Below are 19806 nucleotides of genomic sequence, written 5' to 3' on the forward strand. Positions count from 1 at the left end.
TTCCTTTCAGATATTTTTCCTGCTGTATTTCCTGTTACTGTAACAGGCGGGCTGTTTTATTTTCTCAGTCAGAACTGTGTATTTATTGCCTTGTGTCTAGAACAGCTGAGATACTCTCTAAATGTAGCTGCTTTGCCCTGGTGGAGTAGCATGAAGCTGCAAGGGTGTATGCATGAATCTGACCTCTTCTCTGTAATTTGTTTTATGAAGAAAAAAAGGCCTTTTTTCTATCTACTTGCTGTTATTTAAAAATACATGTGTTACTGAGGTGAGGAAAAAACTGAAGGAGGTTCTGGCTGAAGCCATTGTTAAATAAGGTTAAGTAGCAATGCAGTATTTTTTGATCTTCCATGAATCCCCTATGGACTGCTTCAGTAGTTGATCTAATAAAAGCTTATTTCTTTTGTCTCAAAGCAAAAGGTTAAGTAAAATTGTAATAGTAGTAGTGTTAGTAGGGTTTCTGTTCCATGATGAGTCTTAACTGAGACATGGAATACAGCATATTTTAAATTAGCATATTAAAGTATTATACAAAGTGGAAACAAATAACTGAAACTTAATGAGTCTTGATCATAGTTTTGATGTCGTTACATCTCATACTTGATCTTAGACATCTTTATATACAGGTTGTGTATGGTGTATATTTTGGCAATGCGATTTAAGCTAAATAGAAAAGCTGAACTCAGACATGAGTTTGCAGTGCTCTTGCAGCTCCCTAGGACAAATGCAACAAAGAGCTAGTTTGCAGTGTTAATGACTTGTTGAGCATAAGCAGTGTAATGTAAGTCAGTTTAATATTCAAAGGTTATTTTAGCCTTAATACACCAACAATAGCAAGACAAGTACCATAGGCGGTATGTTTGCTTCTTCCTAGCATCACTGATTTTAGCCCGGTATATCCTTGTATAATTCAGAGCCCTGAAAGACAAACTCTGCAAAAACTTTTTTTTTTTTTAAACTGTAAAGCATGCTCTTAGCCAGACACTGCAAAATAATAATATTCATGGTTTTCCTCAAGCAATGAACCACAGCTCTATTGTATTCTGCCTTCGACTTCTATAGCAAAGGTTTAACTTGTCAGACTGTGTCCGTAAGAGAACGCCATGCATTATTATTTACTTATCTGTCATCTCGTTTGTGGGTAGTTACTTTCAGATTGCTTGGCCTTGAAACCATGTAAAAAAAGCAACTACCTTCTGACTCAACATGATGCGGGCTGAAGAGCTGAGTAAAAGCTCCCTGTGATTTGATACAGGGTAATTCACCGCAGTGGGGAAAGGACAGCCAGTTCTGACAAAACGAGAACAAGTTTGTGTATTTGTCCTACGTTCCAACTGGGACATTTCAGTGCCTTCCAAAAATTGTTTTGTTCTCATTTTTTAACGTCTTTTGTAGGGCTCTTCATGCCCTGGTAACGGCCAAAAGTGAAAACAGAATGGTCAAAATATATAGCAGAGATCGTTCAGGAGGTGCAAGAAATACCATGAATTTGCTCTTCCCTGATTTCAACACAAACTTTTATGCCAAGGGTTACGTGATCTTAGCTAGCATCGCTAGGGGCAGAACGCTAGTGAAATCACTGATACTACCTCTGTTTACCCTAGCATAGCATTAGGCCCCAAAATGTATATGTGATCTTTATTACAGATACAGAAATTTCTGTGTGTTGTTTCTGGAAGTACTGTACAGTTAAATGTTCCCCCAAAAGAGGTAAACCTATGTCAGCCTTGAGCTCCAAGAGGAGTCCTGTCCTGTTTAGCTGGCGAACCCAGAGCCTTGGGGAGGGACAGCTGGGGGTGAGCAGGGCTCGGCACGCGGGAAAGCGCTGCATCCAGTGTTGCCTTTATCTTGCTTGTCCTCTGTCCAGGCTCCTGGTATCACACAAATGTCTTGCAGAAAGCTGTTCTTGAAAATTCTGTTGTAAAATACAGTTATGGCAATACAGTCGTAGTGCAGCAATATAGACTTTGTACTTCGGATGAGTTATAAAGCCAAGGCTCCTGTATCTTTGTGTTTTGTACCAGAAAAACAGCTTCCAAAAACTTCTGTCCTTTGGGTCACTTCTTGCTGATCCCATTAGTTATTATTTCTACCTTTGTTTACTCCAAATCAGCAGTCTTGAGTCTTTCCCTTTTCAGGCCTGCATTTACATACTCATTTTAAGTTGCCTTCATTTGAGCATATTTTTAAAGACTAGACTGAATAGTTCTATTTTCCCCAGTCACTCCAAGTCTCAAATTGCCCTTAATGCCTTGAGCAAGTCAAGAGGTATGCTTTCACTTGTTTTCTCCTTTGGTATTAGCCTCCACCTCGTGCTTCCCCGCTGCCCTTGAACGTGTCCCGGGTGACCACGGCAGAGCTCTGCGTTCTTCCTGGCCTGCTGACTGCAGCCAGCTGCCATCCCGCAGCTGGGCTCCCCGGGCAGGCGGAAAGCCAGAGCGCCTGCCTTTCTCCAGCTCCGAGCCCACGTGGCACCCTGCCCCACCAGGCCACCCAGCTGGAAGGGGGGGAGATCGCATCACCCCAGAGAGTTGGGGTTGCTGAGCTGCACCCCACAGGGAGCCTACGTCTTGCTCCACTTGCATGCCATTTTACAGTGGCGTGACTATGAAAAACCTATGCTGTTTTTTCATTCTAAAACACCTTTTACTAGTAAGTACGCTATTTTTATTATTAGCTGGCCAAATTAAAACATCATAATCCTCCAAAGGCAATAGTGTTTTTTTTAACTTGGTGCTACACCCCGGCTATTAAAAATCTATAAACCAAGCTAAACAAGATTATCTGTAGAGAAGAGAGGTGTAAGGATTGCTAGAACGACATGAATGGAGCTCTGACTTAAGCCCATGATTTTTCAAGGAGAGAAATGTGAAAGCTGGTGTAAAATAAATTTAAAATCCATTAAAAGAGGAAGGTGGAACTAAAATTACATACTTTAAACCAAAAAAAGATCTACTACAAGTAGGTGGGAGAATACAGTGCAGGGAGGAGCTTACAAATATTAATTCAGTTTTTTAAGCTTATTCCCTTGGGCTATGTCCACATTCAGGCAATAATAACCAAAATGCTTACTGGCTGAAATGCTCACCAAAAGAGTGAATTTGATGTTACTCTTGCTGAGTTATTCTTGCAGAGCAATTTTTGAATTTATAATCACTAATAATCCCATGGGAGATCAGCTTCTGCATTCCCCTAAATGGGGAGCAGAAATTATATTGCGGGATATGCGTTTAGGCAAAGCAGCTTGTATTTTTAAAATTAAACCCTTGAAACAAACTATTCGTATGTAAACTACAAGCCAAAACAATCTTCTTAGAAATCATTTGCTGTTGATATTGAGTTATTCAGTGCTTAGATGAACAAATGCATTTGACAAAATTTTAACTGTTCAAGAACAATTTGCAAGCACAAGCAAGCGCGAAAGGAGACATAAATCTTTCATAATTAGATTACTTATTTGCCTATAAGTACTAGAAAACCTTTGACTGTTAAGACCGAAGAAGTTTTAAAATCTAGCTTACCTGTCATTCATGATTCCCCTTGTTTTATATATAGTATCTATTATTTGCATTTAAACCAAGTGAAGACCCTGGAGGTATTGAGTGTGGGGATAGACGACTTCATTTCATTTGAGGTGTTACCAGTTTCTAATTTTACTTTCGTGAATGGACGGGAAGGCCAGATGGAAAACTCTAGAAAAGAATGTTTTCCCTTAAAAATAAAAACATTCATATATTTGAAAATGTTACGGGAGGATTTTTGTAAACATTAAGCTTGGCTGAAGCCCATTTAATAAAACTTAGGTTTTGTAACTGGTTTGCTCAAGTGTCATTATACTTTTCTGACGCTTCAGGGCAGCTCTTACTCATTTGTCCTTAAGGTGCTTTTAGAGAATCCTCTATGGGTGATGAGGGTATTTTACTGAGAGCTCCGAATAAACAGATCCTAATGATGGCTGCAAAAGTACATCAGAAATGAACAGCAATTGCTGAGATCCAGCACCAAACCCCGCGAGGAAGCTGGGCAGCGCGCGTGACCAGTGCTTCGGATTTTATTCCTGGGTGCGGTGATCAAGCAGTCCCTGTTGCAGAGTACGCAGGCATGCAACCTAATCCGCTTCAGCTCATCACATTTAAAATGTGGCCCAATACCAAGAGACTCCCGTCAGGTATAATGTGTAGGAAATGACAGAATGTGTGAAAAGACAGGAATAACCTTGAGCCACAGCAAATTCTATACCAAAAGCCTCTGGAGAACTAATGATGAAAGATTTCATTAGACTTAAATGCACTAATGAAATGGCTTAATGTAGTTATTCTGAATCTCTTCCACCAGATTTTGTTACAAGGAATGATTTTCAATGCTGAAATGGAAAATATATTTCAGTTCACATGCAAAGCATGTTATTAAAATCTGATGTGTTAAAGATAAAGTTCAAGTCTAAATAATGATTAGTGCCAAAAACTTCAGGCCAACCGACTTCAGCCTTCGTTCTCAATACTTTAGCTCTGTCTTAAGTCAGAAATTTAAGACGACTGCAGAGAATTTAAATATGTTTGAAAACTGAGCTTGACTTCAAATCAGTGTTAGGCTTACTGAGAAACGGGCATTTTGTAAAAGATGTTATAAATCTGTGGCTCTCTCCTACTGAGTTTTTGTTCTTGCTAAGCTCATTCTGAATAGACAGTGCGGACCTTTTAACTCAGATAATATCAGTGTCCATATACGTTGGGAGGTCTGTGCCAGACATTATAGTCCTGATAATAAAATGTTTTACAAATGAACAAAAATAGGTGTTATATACAGGAGATTAGCACCACCTTTCCTTTTCCTCATTGCTTTAATATTTGTGTTAACACTAAAGCAATATGTAGAACACCTTCTTAAAATGAGATGGTGAACAAACATCTAATGGAATTACTAAAGATTTGATATCAAGTTCAGGAGCATTGTAAGGACAATAAATGTTTCCAATTAGGAATTGTTTTTCATTTCTTAGGGACAAGCACAACACAGTGTCAGGGAATATGTTCTATGGGATGCCAACATTTATGTCATGGGGCAATGTATAAATCAACAAAAAGCAGGAAATTCAAAGTTTAGGTTGATGATCCATCCTACAGCCTGTATGACTATGAAAAACAGGCAAACAAAGGAATTACAGTGACATGAACTAAGGATAGTGTGTCAGCCTTAAATTTGGCACATCCTGTCTTTTTCCGGCTAAATATGACAACCTGTTTATTTTAATAAGGAATAAATAAGAGAAGTCTCTTATAAAAGTTGGCTTTCAACATATGTGTCAGTACACTACATGTTTGGATTTTGATTTCTAAAAACATGATGGCATATATGTAATGAAAAGAAGTGTGGCTCCTTGAATTCATCTTTAAATTCGTTTCTATATTTATTTAAGATGCCCATTATTATATTGAATAGAGTAATGTATGTGTTGAGGGACCAAATTCAATAATCTAATTTTTTTTGTTCTTTCATGAAAGAACTGTGTACTTCATAATACAGACTAACCTTAGAAACCTTAATTCACCCCACCCCACCCCACCCCAGTTGATATTTTCCTTGAAACACAGAACAACCAAACCATGTAACTGTTTGCTTCCTTTCTGTAAAACTACTTGGTTTTGGAATAAAGACAAGACACCTCCGTCCTGAGACCCATTTTCATCGTGGGACTGGGGAGCATCCCTCTGGGGTAGCCCTGCAGGTCCTTTCACAATAACCCAGCTCAGCAGCCTGAGCTGCAGATGGATGCTGGATCCTGAAACGTTCACTATGGCTGTCTGCAAACGTAGGACCAAGGAGTGAGTCATACCTTTCAAAATGTATTGAGGTTTTGGCTGGCTGAGTTGTTAAAAACATATATGTACTGCAATCAAATATACAGATGGCTCTATTGCAATGGTTTGGGGCAGTCGTAATTATATAATAGCTTTCCAAGCAACCAAGAATGTCTGTAAAATTACCTTAAGTTCTCCAGCATGCTCGTTTCCTAATTAGGTGAAATGCCAGTTCCGACTTCTGATGGACTAATGAAGAGATCAGGTTTCCTCCAAATGGCTTGTTGTAGGCTAAGTACCCTAACAACAAAAGAGGGGAGGAAAAGCTAGTGATTTCTAATCATTTTATTCTGTCAGGGTTTGGGGGAGGGGGGTTTTCTTTTTTTCTTTTTGCAACATGGGTACTCAACACATTGCGTTATTGCAGCAGAGTTTCCTTATCCTAATTTTTTATGCTTTGAGGAGTGCCTGCATCAGGAAAAGATGACTTTTTCAGTGCACAGATGAAGCAAAATTTGTTTATAAGTGCCAGAATATAAATAATTAAGGTTTGTATTAAACTATTGGCCCTGCTACCACCAGGCTGGTTTTGTTACTGATCAGTTGTTGCACCTTCCTTAACCCTACTGGGTAATCCCTATGGATTCTGCCCATTTCACTGTTCCAGTGGCAGCTTTAGAAGGTAACTCTGAGCATTCAAGCTCACTGGAAAGGTCACGTCATGTGCACTGTGCTGAAGATGATCTTCATGTCCTGTTCCTACAGAGAGAGAGGTTTATTGATAGCCAGTGAAAACTAGTAGCAGTTGGTTCAGTAAGGTGTGTAAGAGTTGTTGGGCTTGGTCCCAGCCTGTCGTCACAACAGATGCTTCTAATAATACGGCTGACGCCCAAATGAGCATTTGAACTTCAGGGGTCTTCCTGCCCCTCCCTGAGCTGGTCTTAAAACCAGCATAGGGGACCCTAAAATGTGCAGTGCTCTCATTGCAAAATTACGAGATATTACTTAAAAAGGGGGGGGAAAAACCTCCTTTTCTTCGGCAAAGCTCATGCTGGGATGTTGTCTGCTATCAGAAGCAGTAATGTTTAGCTTGATTTTACTGGCATAAAGCTACTTAAGTTTGTTCTTCAAGCACTAGACTGATGATTATTCATATCAATCAAATGGTGATGGACGGTCACTTCAGATGCAGCCGCTGTGAAATGAGCGGGCATGGTCAGACGCTAGGCCTGACAAGCATTCACGAGAGGAAAACGGCTTCATTAAAAGGGGGGGACAAAACCTTGTCTCTTGACCCTGTTGTTGATGCACTTATCAAACAAGCTTTCTACGAAAGTTAGGTAAAACCAAACTTGTAAAAAGTAGGGATTTCATTTGCAAGAGAGCCTCGCTCCCCCAGCTCCGTTGCAATACACGTGCTTTCCAGAGCGTCCCAGAGCCCGAGGAGGGAAAACCTCCCTGGTTCATAATCGCCCAGCTCGAGCACGAGCTGCTGTCCTGCACAGCCCTGCTTTACGCTGCCAGCAAGAGATGCTCGCGAGTTTGCCTGGAGCTGGAGGATGAGGTCTGTGGCCCCCTCGGAGGTACGCCGCTGCCTATTTCTAGGAGCACTCCCCGATGATGCAATTTCCCTCCCTGCTCTTAAAGGTATTCATGAAAATAGTGCTCTGAGGATGATGATGGTGTACCGTGTGGCTCTTTGGGCTATAAACATGCTGTATGTCCCCACAGGTTACAGGCAGTCATTCCAACTTCTGGCATTAGGATGTCACAAGTGGTTGAACAAACAAATATTGCCAGTTAATGTTTAAGCTCTGTGTTTACTAAAGCGTTTGTTACCAGTTTGCAAAAGAGATCAAACAACTGTGAATCATAACCCTGGCTACTAATTAAATCCTTTATTCCCTTCACTCATTGCAGAAGCATTTAATCTCTGAGAATCAGGACAGCCTCTTGTGCAGAACAAGCTTTTATGGCATAAGCAGAAACAAGTTTACTGCGAGGTTTTCTACCGGGGTGCTAAATGTGAAGGAATAAAAAGAGAATATTAACTTTCCTTCCTGGCATAGAAGTTCACATTAGCACTGAACAATGATTGATTTTAAAATAGCTGCATTGGAAAGTCATTTTGGTGGTATAGTATTGTTGTTTTACTGAATGGTGAATACAATATTTATTATCCAGCTGTCTTGCTTATAGGTGAGACTCTTCATCTAGATAGAGACTGAGGAATTTGGTGAACTTTACTGGTGACCATGTGTCCCCATGAAAAATATTTTACTTAAAAATAATGGACTGTGAATGGACACACCAGAGGAAACAAGACACAGCAAAATACTACAAGCAGTTTTACTGCAATTGAAACTTATTTCTACTTGTCATAGGACGTTTTTATGTATATTTATATACAGTATGGATAAAATATATGTGCGTGAAAGTTGCACTCTGCACCCTTGATATTAATATCAAATTAAACAGCATTTATCCTTTTGGCTCTAACTCTGTGAAGCCAAATTTTACAACCCAGAACACTTACTTTCCCTCTGTTTATGTGGAAATTGTCCTAGTCCCTAGCAGCAAGATGATGCACCAAGAGATCACAAAATGAGAATACCATTACCTGTCACTAGGCTAACTCAGTTTGCTGGGAATCAGTCCAAAAAGGCAGCTGTCCCAGCTAAAAGGAGCGAATTTCCATTCTCATACCGTGAACCATGATCCTGCAGTCAGACCTGCATGAGTAAAGACCTGGACGGAGTCTCTCTGGGAGACTTCAGCAAGATAGCGAGAAGGAAGGGGCTTCCCATACAAATCCAATTGGAAATTCGGGGAATGGTGCATAGTTACTGAGGGGTGGTTATTTTATAGAAATGCACTAACAGTCTTAGTGATCCATAGACTTGTGCTGAAAAGCTGCATGTTATTAGTTTGAAAAGCAATCATATTTTACAGGGTATCTGGAGGAAATAATTTTTTTCCGTCATTGTTAAACTGGAACAACTTCTGTAAGGGAAAGAAAGGAGTTGAGAGGCAGTATCTACAAGCAGAAAATGAGAAGGGTTTGGGCGGGGGGGGTTGTTTTAGGGTGTTTTTTTTGTTTTGGTTGGATTTGAGGGTTGGGGGGGGGGAGAAAGCGATTTTCCCTCTGAAAAGAGTGAGCTCAGAAAGGGAACCCGTTGGCTGCACTTGCTGTGCCGTTCCAAAGACGGACATCCATCCACCATTTGCACAAGCAAAACTTCTGTTTGCTGGGAGAAAACTGTCAGGAGGAAGTGGGTGAATACTTGCTAAAATTTCACGTTTTAGTTAACTAAAGAGGACTGGGTAATACTGTGCTATGTCATACCAAGACCCATCCCATAGTGAGTACGAGTGCTGTCAGGTTCAATATAGGCAGAAAACGCTGCCTAGGAACACCTCCGTGTGCTGATCTGTCAGCATTGTTAATAGTAATTTATAAGGATAAAACATTTCGAATATCTACATAAGACCAGCTCTCCTTTTACTGCCAGTTCCCCTAACCCATCCCTAGAAGTCTACTTGGGAAGAAAGTTAAAAATACTCTATGTTTATACTTTTAAAATGAAAGAAACATTGTGCAATAAGGTCATTCAAACATGTCTTTATAAGAGTAATAATTGAGTGAGTAGAATAAATCATCAGCACGGATTATATGCTTGGTTTGGTATTTTAATGTTAAGAAGAAAAATCTGTCATTTTTACAAGCTCTAAAAAAAGAAAAATTTGAAGATATCCATTGTTCTTAATTAACTTTAAAATATAATTTAACTCAGAAACTATGACATCTGTTATTTTAAAGCACAAAGAGAAAATTCTTACTTTTTTTTTTTTTTTTTTTTTTTTTAGTTCATATGTATGTGCATGAAAAAAGACATATTTGGTTAAAGACCTTCCAGATTATTTTGCCTTTATATATACTTACAGTTCATTTTGGGGATAAACATGTATGTAAATGTTGTATTCAGCTACCACAATATCATTTGTACTGCTTAACAGTCAACTACTCAAAAATCTTTAAATTGATCTTTTTATTATTTTTGAAAAACAAATTCATGTAAGTGAAGGAACGTCTTACACAAGACTTGTTTGTAATATCGGTGTCTGACAGTAATATACAGCAATTCAACAGCTTGGTTTTTGAGAAGAGGCCAGGAAAGATGGGTGAAGGTTTACTTTGACCTAGGAAGAGGCTGATGTGAACACCACTTTTTACTGTGAAATGTATGCAATGCTAGCATAAATCAGATAAAATTCTGGATTTTCATAGCTTTCTTGGAAGGTGGGAAAGGTCACAATCTTAGTTTGTTTTGCTCATGGGATGAATTGCTGCTATTTGTTTTATGCATTCATTTGTTAGTGAAGCAGTTAGTGAAGGCCGTTATTTTTATTGCCTGGATAGAGATACTCTTTCACCACACTCATCTTCCCCCCTTTTCCCACAGGCTGCGAGAACACCACCGTGCTGCAATTAAAGTGATACGTAGGATGCAGTATTTTGTGGCAAAGAAGAAGTTTCAGGTGAGTTGTGAATAGAAAGCTCCTTTTCTAAATAAACCCTTTTATTCTCCTGATTCATTGTTTCTTTTAGGAGACTACCACATTTCATGTCAGTAATGGTGAGCTACACTCCCTGTTCTCTCCCTCCTTGAATAGGGTGGGTTTTTAGCAGCAGATTAGTCCACTGTGGATACACTGGGAATAGGGTAAACTCCTGAAATGCAGTCTGAATTAAAATGTTATTTTCTGCTAATGGACTTGACCTCTCACCTTCTGTTATCGCCGTCTCTTTCTTGCAATGCAAACAGTCTCATATGTCTCCGTTAATTCTGAGCTGGGCGTTACTGTCATGCCGAGTCAGGAGGACTGGAGATCAAAATGCTACTTCAGCCTTGGTTCTGTCTCTTCCTTGATGGTAATGAAGTCCTGATAAGAAACGGGGATGGAAATTTGTTAGTGTGTTGGAAGGTTTCTGCTTCCTCTGCCCTTGTCCCTGCTGCATAGGTAGGAGAGCTCCTTCACAGTTTGTGTGATAATCAGTTCTCTTTGCTCCTGTAGCCGTCACTGATACAAGTTTCCTGTGTCTCACTCCACTTGCTGCGATGTTGTGATACCATAAGCATTTAACAGTAGCTAATTAACTTTGTTGCCTGGTCTGAATAAAAATTTGTGCCTGCAAACTTTCTAAGAATGTGGTTTTTAAATCAATGTAATTAATCTAGTAAAAAAAAAAACCATGTGTCAACAGCTTTCAGATTGATTTAAACCAGATGAATATATAAATAAGAAATATATTACTTTACTTAAAATGAATTAATAAGGGACAATCCCTGGAGAACAGGCTTCACAACTGAAAATGCAAAGAAACAGAGTAGCTTAACTGCCCGTATCTATTTTCAAACATGACCTCGACACTGGTACTCACAATAGATTAAAGGCAGAAAAGTTTATTACTCTACACCATGCCAAAAAAAAAAAAGAGGAGCAGGGGTCCTTCTTCCCTGAAGTATTTGAAGGGCACAGAGGTTAGGAGCAAAAAAGATGCTGATGATTAACAATCTGGGAGAGTGTCATTTTTTATAAGATGATGCTTGCTTGTGGCTTCAGAACTTGGACTCTGACTTCATTGAAATTTAGAAGAATTGCCTGAATTCTTTAGCAATCATCTATTTTTAATCTTTAAAATTGGTGAGCTAGTTTGTAGCTAAGCTTGCCTGACCTTATAAGAATTTTCTTTCAGTTATGTATGATGTATTCAGACTGGTACCATTTAGGCTTAAATCTTCCATGACAGGGGTTCTCTTGGATGGAGCGCTTTCAGAAAGTTTCTGCTAGCACATTTCACCTGTTGTTTTTATTAGACTAAAATTAAGAAAGACACAGTGTTCGGACTGCTTGAAAATAATTTTGGCAGTCATTTTGTTGAGAACTCCTTAACACTTGGTGGTCAGGAGCTGTAACTTAGAAGGGGGTGTGACCCACTCCAATGATATGTCCATTGCTGCCCAGTGAAGAACAGCCCAAAAGTGGCCAGTTACATTAAACTTTAATTTACTCTCATTCTAAAACCTGACTGTGATCCTTTGGTCTGTAGTAATTACTGAATCATTGCTCTCATAAATTCAGATCATAAAATATTTGCCATGGTATTAACTAAATTACTTAGAAACAAGAATTCTACACATTATATATCTACCTCCCAAGTGGGATTTGTCAAAAACAGATTTGGAAAATGCCTGAACGCTCTGTGCAACATTATCCACCTGGCAAATAAACGAAACTCCCCTGCGGCAGATGACTTGATAGAAGCTGAAAAAGCATTTGACGGAATAGAATGGGACTATTCAGTTCATGCTTAAAACTTGTTTGTACTCAGTATCCCGTTTGCTAATCTGGCTTCTCAGTTGTACTCTACACTTTCTCATCTGCAAAAGACCTCTTCCTGGCCATCTACAAAATCCCTCAACAAGGTTGTCTCTTATCCTTTTTAGCCGTCTTTATTCTTCCTGAGCTATTAATATTAGCTGTTAACGATGAACTAAAAATTTAAATTAAGCTGAAGTGAAGTACATCTCAAGTCACTACTGCATACAAATATGTAGCTGTTTCTGTCAGAAGCAGAATCTTCCAAAGAGAATTTATAGGGAGATATCCGATACGTCTGCATAATCTCTGAACACAAGGTTATAACTGAGTTTAAAAATTCTGCGAGCACTGAAGGTACAGTTTTCAAAAGCACCTGAGTAACTTAATGCACAAAGTCACCTTGAAATTCTAGCCATAAGATGCTTTTGAAAATCTCTCCCGTAATGAGGAGATAACTGCTATCGTTATTCTTCCCTCACATGGATGTTGTAAATCTACTTTGTTCTATTGTATGCACATAAAATAGTCATAAGAAATTAAAATGTTTAAACATGTGCCAAGTAATGACTATACAGTTTCTATTAACCAGTGCAACACAGTATCTAAAAGTAAAGTAAAGCAGAATATGCATTCTTAAAGGCTAATCTTTAAGAGTTTAAGAGGTCTATATAGAAGCTGTTCTCTGGCAGATCCTTATGCACATGGATACAGCTATGATTCTAAATTCTCTGGCAGATACTTTACTTCTGAGCTTATTGTGTTTATGTGAAAAGTGTCTTCCTAACAGAAAATTCAGATTTTTTCTATGAATATTGATAAACCAAGTAATTTCAGCTGAAGTCCATTGGACTATTTCTGCTTAAAATTAGCTGGAACATAAATAGTTGCAAGGTTAGCAGTCAAAGGAGTGTGGGTTTTTGTTTTTTTTTTTTTTAAACATGCCTCCAGAGCTTCTGGGAGGGGAAGCATAGGAAGGAAAAGAAGATTTTCCAAAATAGGTCCCACTTCAACATGGTTCTTATAGTAGATCAGCTGTTTGCAAGATACGCCTGTATGCCTAATTTTGCGTAGATACCTTTTTTTCTTTTTTTGAGAGATCAATGAATAACAGATGGTGATGGCACCACAAGGGCAAATGTCTGCTAGAAAGCACAGACTTCCTGTTTGAAAATAAAACAAACTTAAAAAGAGAAACCAAACAGGGATACAAGGACATTTCAGAGGACATGAAAAATAATACTGTGTGTAACATCCACATGTCCATCATTTCCTCTTTGAAAGAAGCAGAGAAATGTATGCTACATTTTGAAGTCCAGGGTTGGATATAGTCCATATGATGATGTCCATATAAGAAGCCAGCATAACATTCTGAAGAGTGGATACCATTTTTATGAATGTGTTTATGCTCTTGTAAAGGGGCTATAACACTCCAGCAAAGTCTGTAGGGTTGTTTTTAACTATGTAGGAAAGGTCATTCTCCTTCTACTAGTAGTCAACACAAGCATCCTTTCCTTTCAGTACTGGGGTGCTGAAGAACCCTAGGGTGTCACTGCTGAGGAACGGTTCCATAAATTATAGGGAAAACAGTACTTAGAAAATAGTGATTTTCTAGGTTTTGTTCACCCCTCCTACATAAGAATGAATTGCACATATTGGGGATAAGTCAGATGTCTTCAGCACAGTCTAATTCATTTACCTTATAACTGAATTTCAGGAAGCATTTTTACCATACTTGGTTATTTCCATTAGGTGAATTCATGGGTGAATAATCTTTGTCTTCCAATTAAGAAGGTTTCTAAGTTTCTTAAGACTTATGCATATGCATACAACTATGATATCTATCACAGATCCAGAGACCAGGGATTTGAGCTGATTTCCCATTGTCATTTTGAAAGATTTTGAAAGATTTTTTTTCCTTCTATGTACATTCTTCTCTTCCTGTTGAGTTAATCAGTTTTCTTCTGAAATATTTTTTTATTTTGTGTTGAGCTCTTCACCATGACAAATATTCTATACATAACATAAACTAAAAATACAGCTTGTAGTTCCACTGATAACATGAGTAACTGTTGCCTGGTCTGTAACGATGTCACCGGAAACTCATGCATTTATAGCCTTATAATTCATCATCTTATGTAATTATTTGTCACGGGTATGAATCATGAATTCAGTGTGTAATCTTCTATAATCTCGGCACTGAGCTCTAGCAAACAATGTAGTTGAAAGTGTCCTGTGCATCAAAGGTTATTATACCCATTTTATTTGGCTGTTGTTTGGTTACATTTCCCAGAAATTCCCCTTGCGTTGATTCCTGTCTCCCTTTCCCCGATCTGACTCTTGGAGAAATTGTCTGTGCACGCAGCTACTAGGGAACAATATGCAGCTGTGCACATATTTAATGTTTGTCCTTGGCTTTTGTGCCTTTTGCAAGCTGTCTTTTTGTGTATGATGGGGGAAATTCTAACTCATTTAAGGTGATTTTTTGCTGTGACTATGGGTTAAATAGCAGAGGGGTGAACGAAGTTAGGGAAAGCTGTGGGGCTGGTTTCCACATTTGTTTCTTCAGTAGTCATCCCTTGGCTATTGCAGTTATTTCCTTTTACAAAACAAAGTTTTTTGTTGTCATCATCAGCATCATGAGTATTTTCTCTTGAAGGATCAGCTTTCAAGATGAAGTTATTGCAGAATAAGCAGTACTGACTATTAAATACCCCTTCCTACTTGGAAATTAAACTTCATTCTACATATTCCAGGCTTTCAGCTTTGCCATGCTTTAAAGAGAGAGAGGCAGCCTGGTAAATGAAAAACAGGCAGTAACTTACCTAGTCTGTCTATCGTCAGACACCTGCATTGGAGTATGAGGAATTCAGGATGAGGCACAGTGTACTTATTCTTACTAAACTGCTTTTCTGAATCTGGAATTTTCAAGCTGGTCTCATCAGATTTGTCTCTCTTTATTGTACAATCATAATCCAAGAAATCACGTTTGTGATAGCACCATGTTTATAGTACTAGACCATGGACAAGACTTACAGGCTTATGCCATCACTGAATCATGCTGCTTTTTCTGTGGATGTTAGTTATAATTTCAGTGTGTGTATGAGAGTGTATGTAAGCAATTAGGTTTCTTGTGAATTCTTCTGTGTGCTTTTTGGTCAAATTGAAATTCTTATTCCGTTTAGCTCTGCCATTAGAGAGTATCTCAGAATCACTCAAGGTTGGCAGTTGGCTTTTGGGAATCTGGCAAACTGAAAGAAAATTTGCAAAATGAAGTGGTACTTAACTGAAAAAGTAAATATATGGAGAAAGAGTTTTAAAAATGAAGTGATATATGCTGGTAATTTGTTAAGTATGTGCAAAAAGAAAGAAAAATGACAGGAGATTAACAAAACTGTTATTTAGATGAAGAACATGGATATGTAGAAGATCAACAGATTTTGAAACAGCTGAAAGATGAAATTGCTTCACCTCCCTATTCCACCTGAATTGTAGGCTGGCATAGACCTTTGTACTCTAAGGTCAGGCTGAATTAATGTGCAGCCTTTCTATTGTTCCTCGGCAGAGAGGTGAATTGCACCCGAAGCGAAAACCTGTTTAGAACTACTGTGCAAAGAAACTTGCACTCCAAAGACACTGAGTAATCTGGGAACCAACCTGTGTCCAGAATAGGTCATTTAAATGCTTCATCTTTGTAAGCGTGCTCTTGCTTTTAAAAGGCTATTGTGATAGTAATAAAGGTGACTGTAAGACCCAAGTACAGAATGTTTCCCTTTGATTACCGAGGAAGCTGAATAATACAAGCTTTTGAAAATCAGGGCAGGCAGTAATTAAAGTAATGGTTCCTAAAAGAGGGGAGCTACCTCCCAGGGAGAGGCAGTGCTTTGCACGGAGGTGCTACAGCCTGGTTTCTGTGTTGTATCCAGCTTTCGTTTGATTTAAGAAAGAAAGTGTTAGTGGAATAGTGGAATGGAATTGAGGAATACCTTCAACATGTGAAATAAGGATAAGCAATACAGAAACATCTCTTGTTTTTGAAATAACTTGACAAAACATTTCTGAGATCTCAGATAGGATATGAATTCTGATATGTTAGAATTTACAATTGGAAGATCTTTTCCCTCTTGTCAAAAGATGCAAGAAAGGAAAAGTTACAACTTGGTGTTTCCTTATAGCAATGATTAACATGTGGTATGACAGACAGTTAACGGAAAGCAGGGACCTCCAGGTGTGCTGCTGTCACAGGGCAGCAGCATAACTCATTTCTGGGGAGGAGGTGTGGGATCAGCGCATGCCCTAGTCTCCTAAGGGGACTGGATGAAGTCACTGGCACCAGCAGGAGATGCGCACAGGAGATGCGCACAGGAGATGTGTCAGGCCAACAGAAAAAACAGCACTGCAATTGTCGAGCGTCTGAGTATTGGGGAGAGCAACCTGTGGGGAACGCAGAGAGGAGGCCCTTGCCCAGCTCTGTGCGAACTGTGAATGCTTGTGGAGCTGCAACTGGTTGGGGGTTGACCCGCTGGAAAGCAGCTCTGCGGAGAAGGACCTGGGAGTGCTGGTGGACACCAAGTTAACCATGAGGCAGCAATGTGCCCTTGTGGCCAAGAAGGCCAGTGGTATCCTGGGGTGCATGAGGAAGAGTGTTGCCAGCAGGTCGAGGGAGGTGATTCTCCCCCTCTCCTCAGCCCTGGTGAGGCCCCATCTGGAGTACTGCGTCCAGTTCTGGGCTCCCCAGTACAAGAGGGATGTGGCACTACTGGAGCAAGTCCAGCAAAGGGCCACAAAGATGATGAGGGGACTGGAGCATCTCTCTTGAGGAAAGACTGAGAGAGCCGGGCCTGTTTAGCTTGGAGAAGAGAAGGCTGAGAGGAGATCTTATCAACGTGTACAAGTGTCTGAAGGGAGGGTGTCGAGAGGATGGGACCAGACTCTTTTCAGTGGTGCCGAGCGACAGGACGCGAGGCAACGGGCACAAACTGAAACACAGACACTTCCATCTGAACATGAGGAAAAACTTTTTTACTGTGAGGGTGACAGAGCACTGGAACAGGTTGCCCCGAGAGGTGGTGGAGTCTCCTTCTCTGGAGATATTCAAAACACGCCTGGATGCAATCCTGTGCAATGTGCTCTAGGTGACCCTGCTTGAGCAGGGGGGTTGGACTAGATGATCTCCAGAGGTCCCTTCCAACCTCAGCGATTCTGTGATTCTGTGATTCATTCTCTCTGAATGCAAATTGGCTTACAGAAGTGCGAAACCAGGTGATGAGTATGGTTTCTGAAAGCGTGATGATTTTTGGAAGAAATGCTTTAAATGCACTTACTATAAGCATTTCTCCAACATCTCTGAGTATTAATACTTTACAGGTTACCATGACCAAATTTATTTTATTTGCTTTATTAGCTTCTGATTGTACTGTAGATTGCAAGATCCACATAGGTTTATCTTCAGTAATGGATTTGATCCAAACTCTGACAGTAGATGCAGTTTAAATTTGTACTCATTCAAAGATCTGACTGTGCCAGTGTTGCCAGATTGCAGGGATATCACATTGATTTAATTCTCACTTTTGGGTAAGCACTAAAGGGCTGTGTGTAGTTGAATAGCAAATGTTACATGGCAAACAAGCTTGAAAATGAGATTTGTCTGACTTGTTATATGGGAGAACTAATGTTTTAAATAAATCCAGGCCAAATGAACCCACCTAACAAGATAATGTTGTTGCCTGCCTCTTCAGACTAAAAGCACTCACTCTGCTGAGTTACTGAAACTGGAATCAGCGTGGCTTTTGAAATGAGCACAGCCAAATGGCAACTGTGTAAAACTGAACAGGGGTTCAGAAACTTGGAATAAATCCTGAAAACAAGAATCTGTGGAAAGATGGCAGCCAGAGCACCCAAAAAAGTAATGAAGAAATGAATGTACCCTTAGGGTGTCACCTCTTCTGTACGTGTTGATCTACCTATGTAATAAATCAGAGCATTGTGTGAATTTGTTCTCAACTTTTGCTCTTCTTCCCTGCCCGCTAATCCTTTCCCCTGGGTTTCATGCTGGCATTCTGTGGCCCTGCAGCAATTGTTAGCACCTATTGTTTAAAAAACATTAACCTGGAAGAGCAATTTTCCCTCCTCCTCTTCCTGCAAAATGTGGGATTTAAGCCTTCTCCCAAAATATTATACTTTCTCAAATCCCAGTATAGAAAGAATTTGGTAGCTCAGCCATTACAGCTTCTCTCTGGAAGACATTGCGCTAGAACCTGGCGGTTCCCAAGCTCACAGGCTTTACAGATGAAGGAATTTTTATGAATATAAATATATTTTTCTTAGTTTTAGAAAGTGCTGAATATACATGAGTTTACATTTTCCTCTATCCAAATGAAGTAATTCTGAGCTCATGGAATGAGATTTTTCAAAGGCATTTAGGTGGCTAAAGTTACAGATAGGCAGCCAATCTACTAAGGCATTTTTGAAAATCTCATTAGCTGTACTTTGGAAAGAGTGCCCAGCCATTTGGCCTACATACAGCCCAACTGTATACTCTGGCACCTAAACCCTTTTCAAAATCTGGCCTAGAGTATTTATGTCTCTTGGTGTTATATGTTCTTGTTATCTGCATTTGGGACCTTTTTTTAGTGCCTATAATATATTTCAGCATATTTTGGAAATATTCTTAAATATAGTTGGTTTTGTCCATGGCACTCGTAATACATGGTCAGGTGAATTATACAAATGTCTGCCATAATTGCAACCCAACTAAGAGGAATTGAGGACCACCTTCTCTGAAGTAGTCAGTAGCCTCGTGGTTAGGGCACTCTGCTAAAGTGTGAGAGAAAAGCTGAGTGTAACTCAAACCTGAGTCTCGCAAATCACATCTGAAACTCCAGAAATGATAGAACCAGAGAGCCATTTCCTCCCCCTTTCTATGTCTTCTTGTGTCAACAACTCTAGGTATGTGCACAACAACAATAATAATAGGCACATATGTCTCATAGATAATGCAGTTAAATATAGGAAACTTGCATTCATGACCCATTCAAGACGACTGCAAAGTAGGCTCTGTAATGCAAAATATAGATGTTGAGTGAACAAAACAATATTTTGTACAACTTGCCATGAGACATTCCCTCTGAAACCTTCAGGGTAAAAGGTGATTAGTTCTAGCTAAACTTTATCAGTTATAAAATACTTCTTTTCTAAGAAGAGATACTTTTTTTTTGATCCAAGAGTTTGCAAGTATTTCGTTTATGAAATGCAAATTACAGACATAGGACTTTGTCCCCGGTCGTTTCTTACACTAATATTTTCCCAGAGTTTCCCAGTAGATTTGAAAGTGGATCCAGTCTTTCTGGAAAAGGAAATCAATCATGCAGCTTCAACCAGGACTCTAGTTTAAGCTTCTCATATTAAGAGCTGATCTGAAAACTCTGGCCTTGTTGCTGACTCAGAATAAAGGCTTGTGCATGCAAAATACAGCTCTTTCCTGGCCAGTAGCCCATGAGTACAAAACTTATTTCCAGAAGAAACTAGAATGACCACAAACTTCTGAGAGAAGTGCCAGATATACTTTTTTTGGCCTCAAATTCTGTTGATAATCTCTTGAAAAGCATGTGGTAGACATGTGGAAAAA

At 39.4% G+C, this 19806-nt stretch overlaps 1 protein-coding gene across 1 annotated transcript in view; it reads left to right on the plus strand.

The window, feature by feature from the left end:
• The window catches only part of KCNQ1 (potassium voltage-gated channel subfamily Q member 1), a 376056-nt gene that overhangs the window by 244394 nt on the left and 111856 nt on the right, over positions 1-19806 (plus strand). Inside the window, exon 14 of the mRNA XM_067296019.1 lies at positions 10262-10337. Within this exon, the coding sequence (XP_067152120.1) occupies positions 10262-10337 (76 nt within the window). The remainder of the gene's footprint in view (positions 1-10261; positions 10338-19806) is intronic.

The sequence above is a fragment of the Apteryx mantelli genome, chromosome 4 (genome assembly GCF_036417845.1).
Source record: "Apteryx mantelli isolate bAptMan1 chromosome 4, bAptMan1.hap1, whole genome shotgun sequence".
In the NCBI taxonomy this organism is placed as follows: Eukaryota; Metazoa; Chordata; class Aves; order Apterygiformes; family Apterygidae; genus Apteryx; species Apteryx mantelli.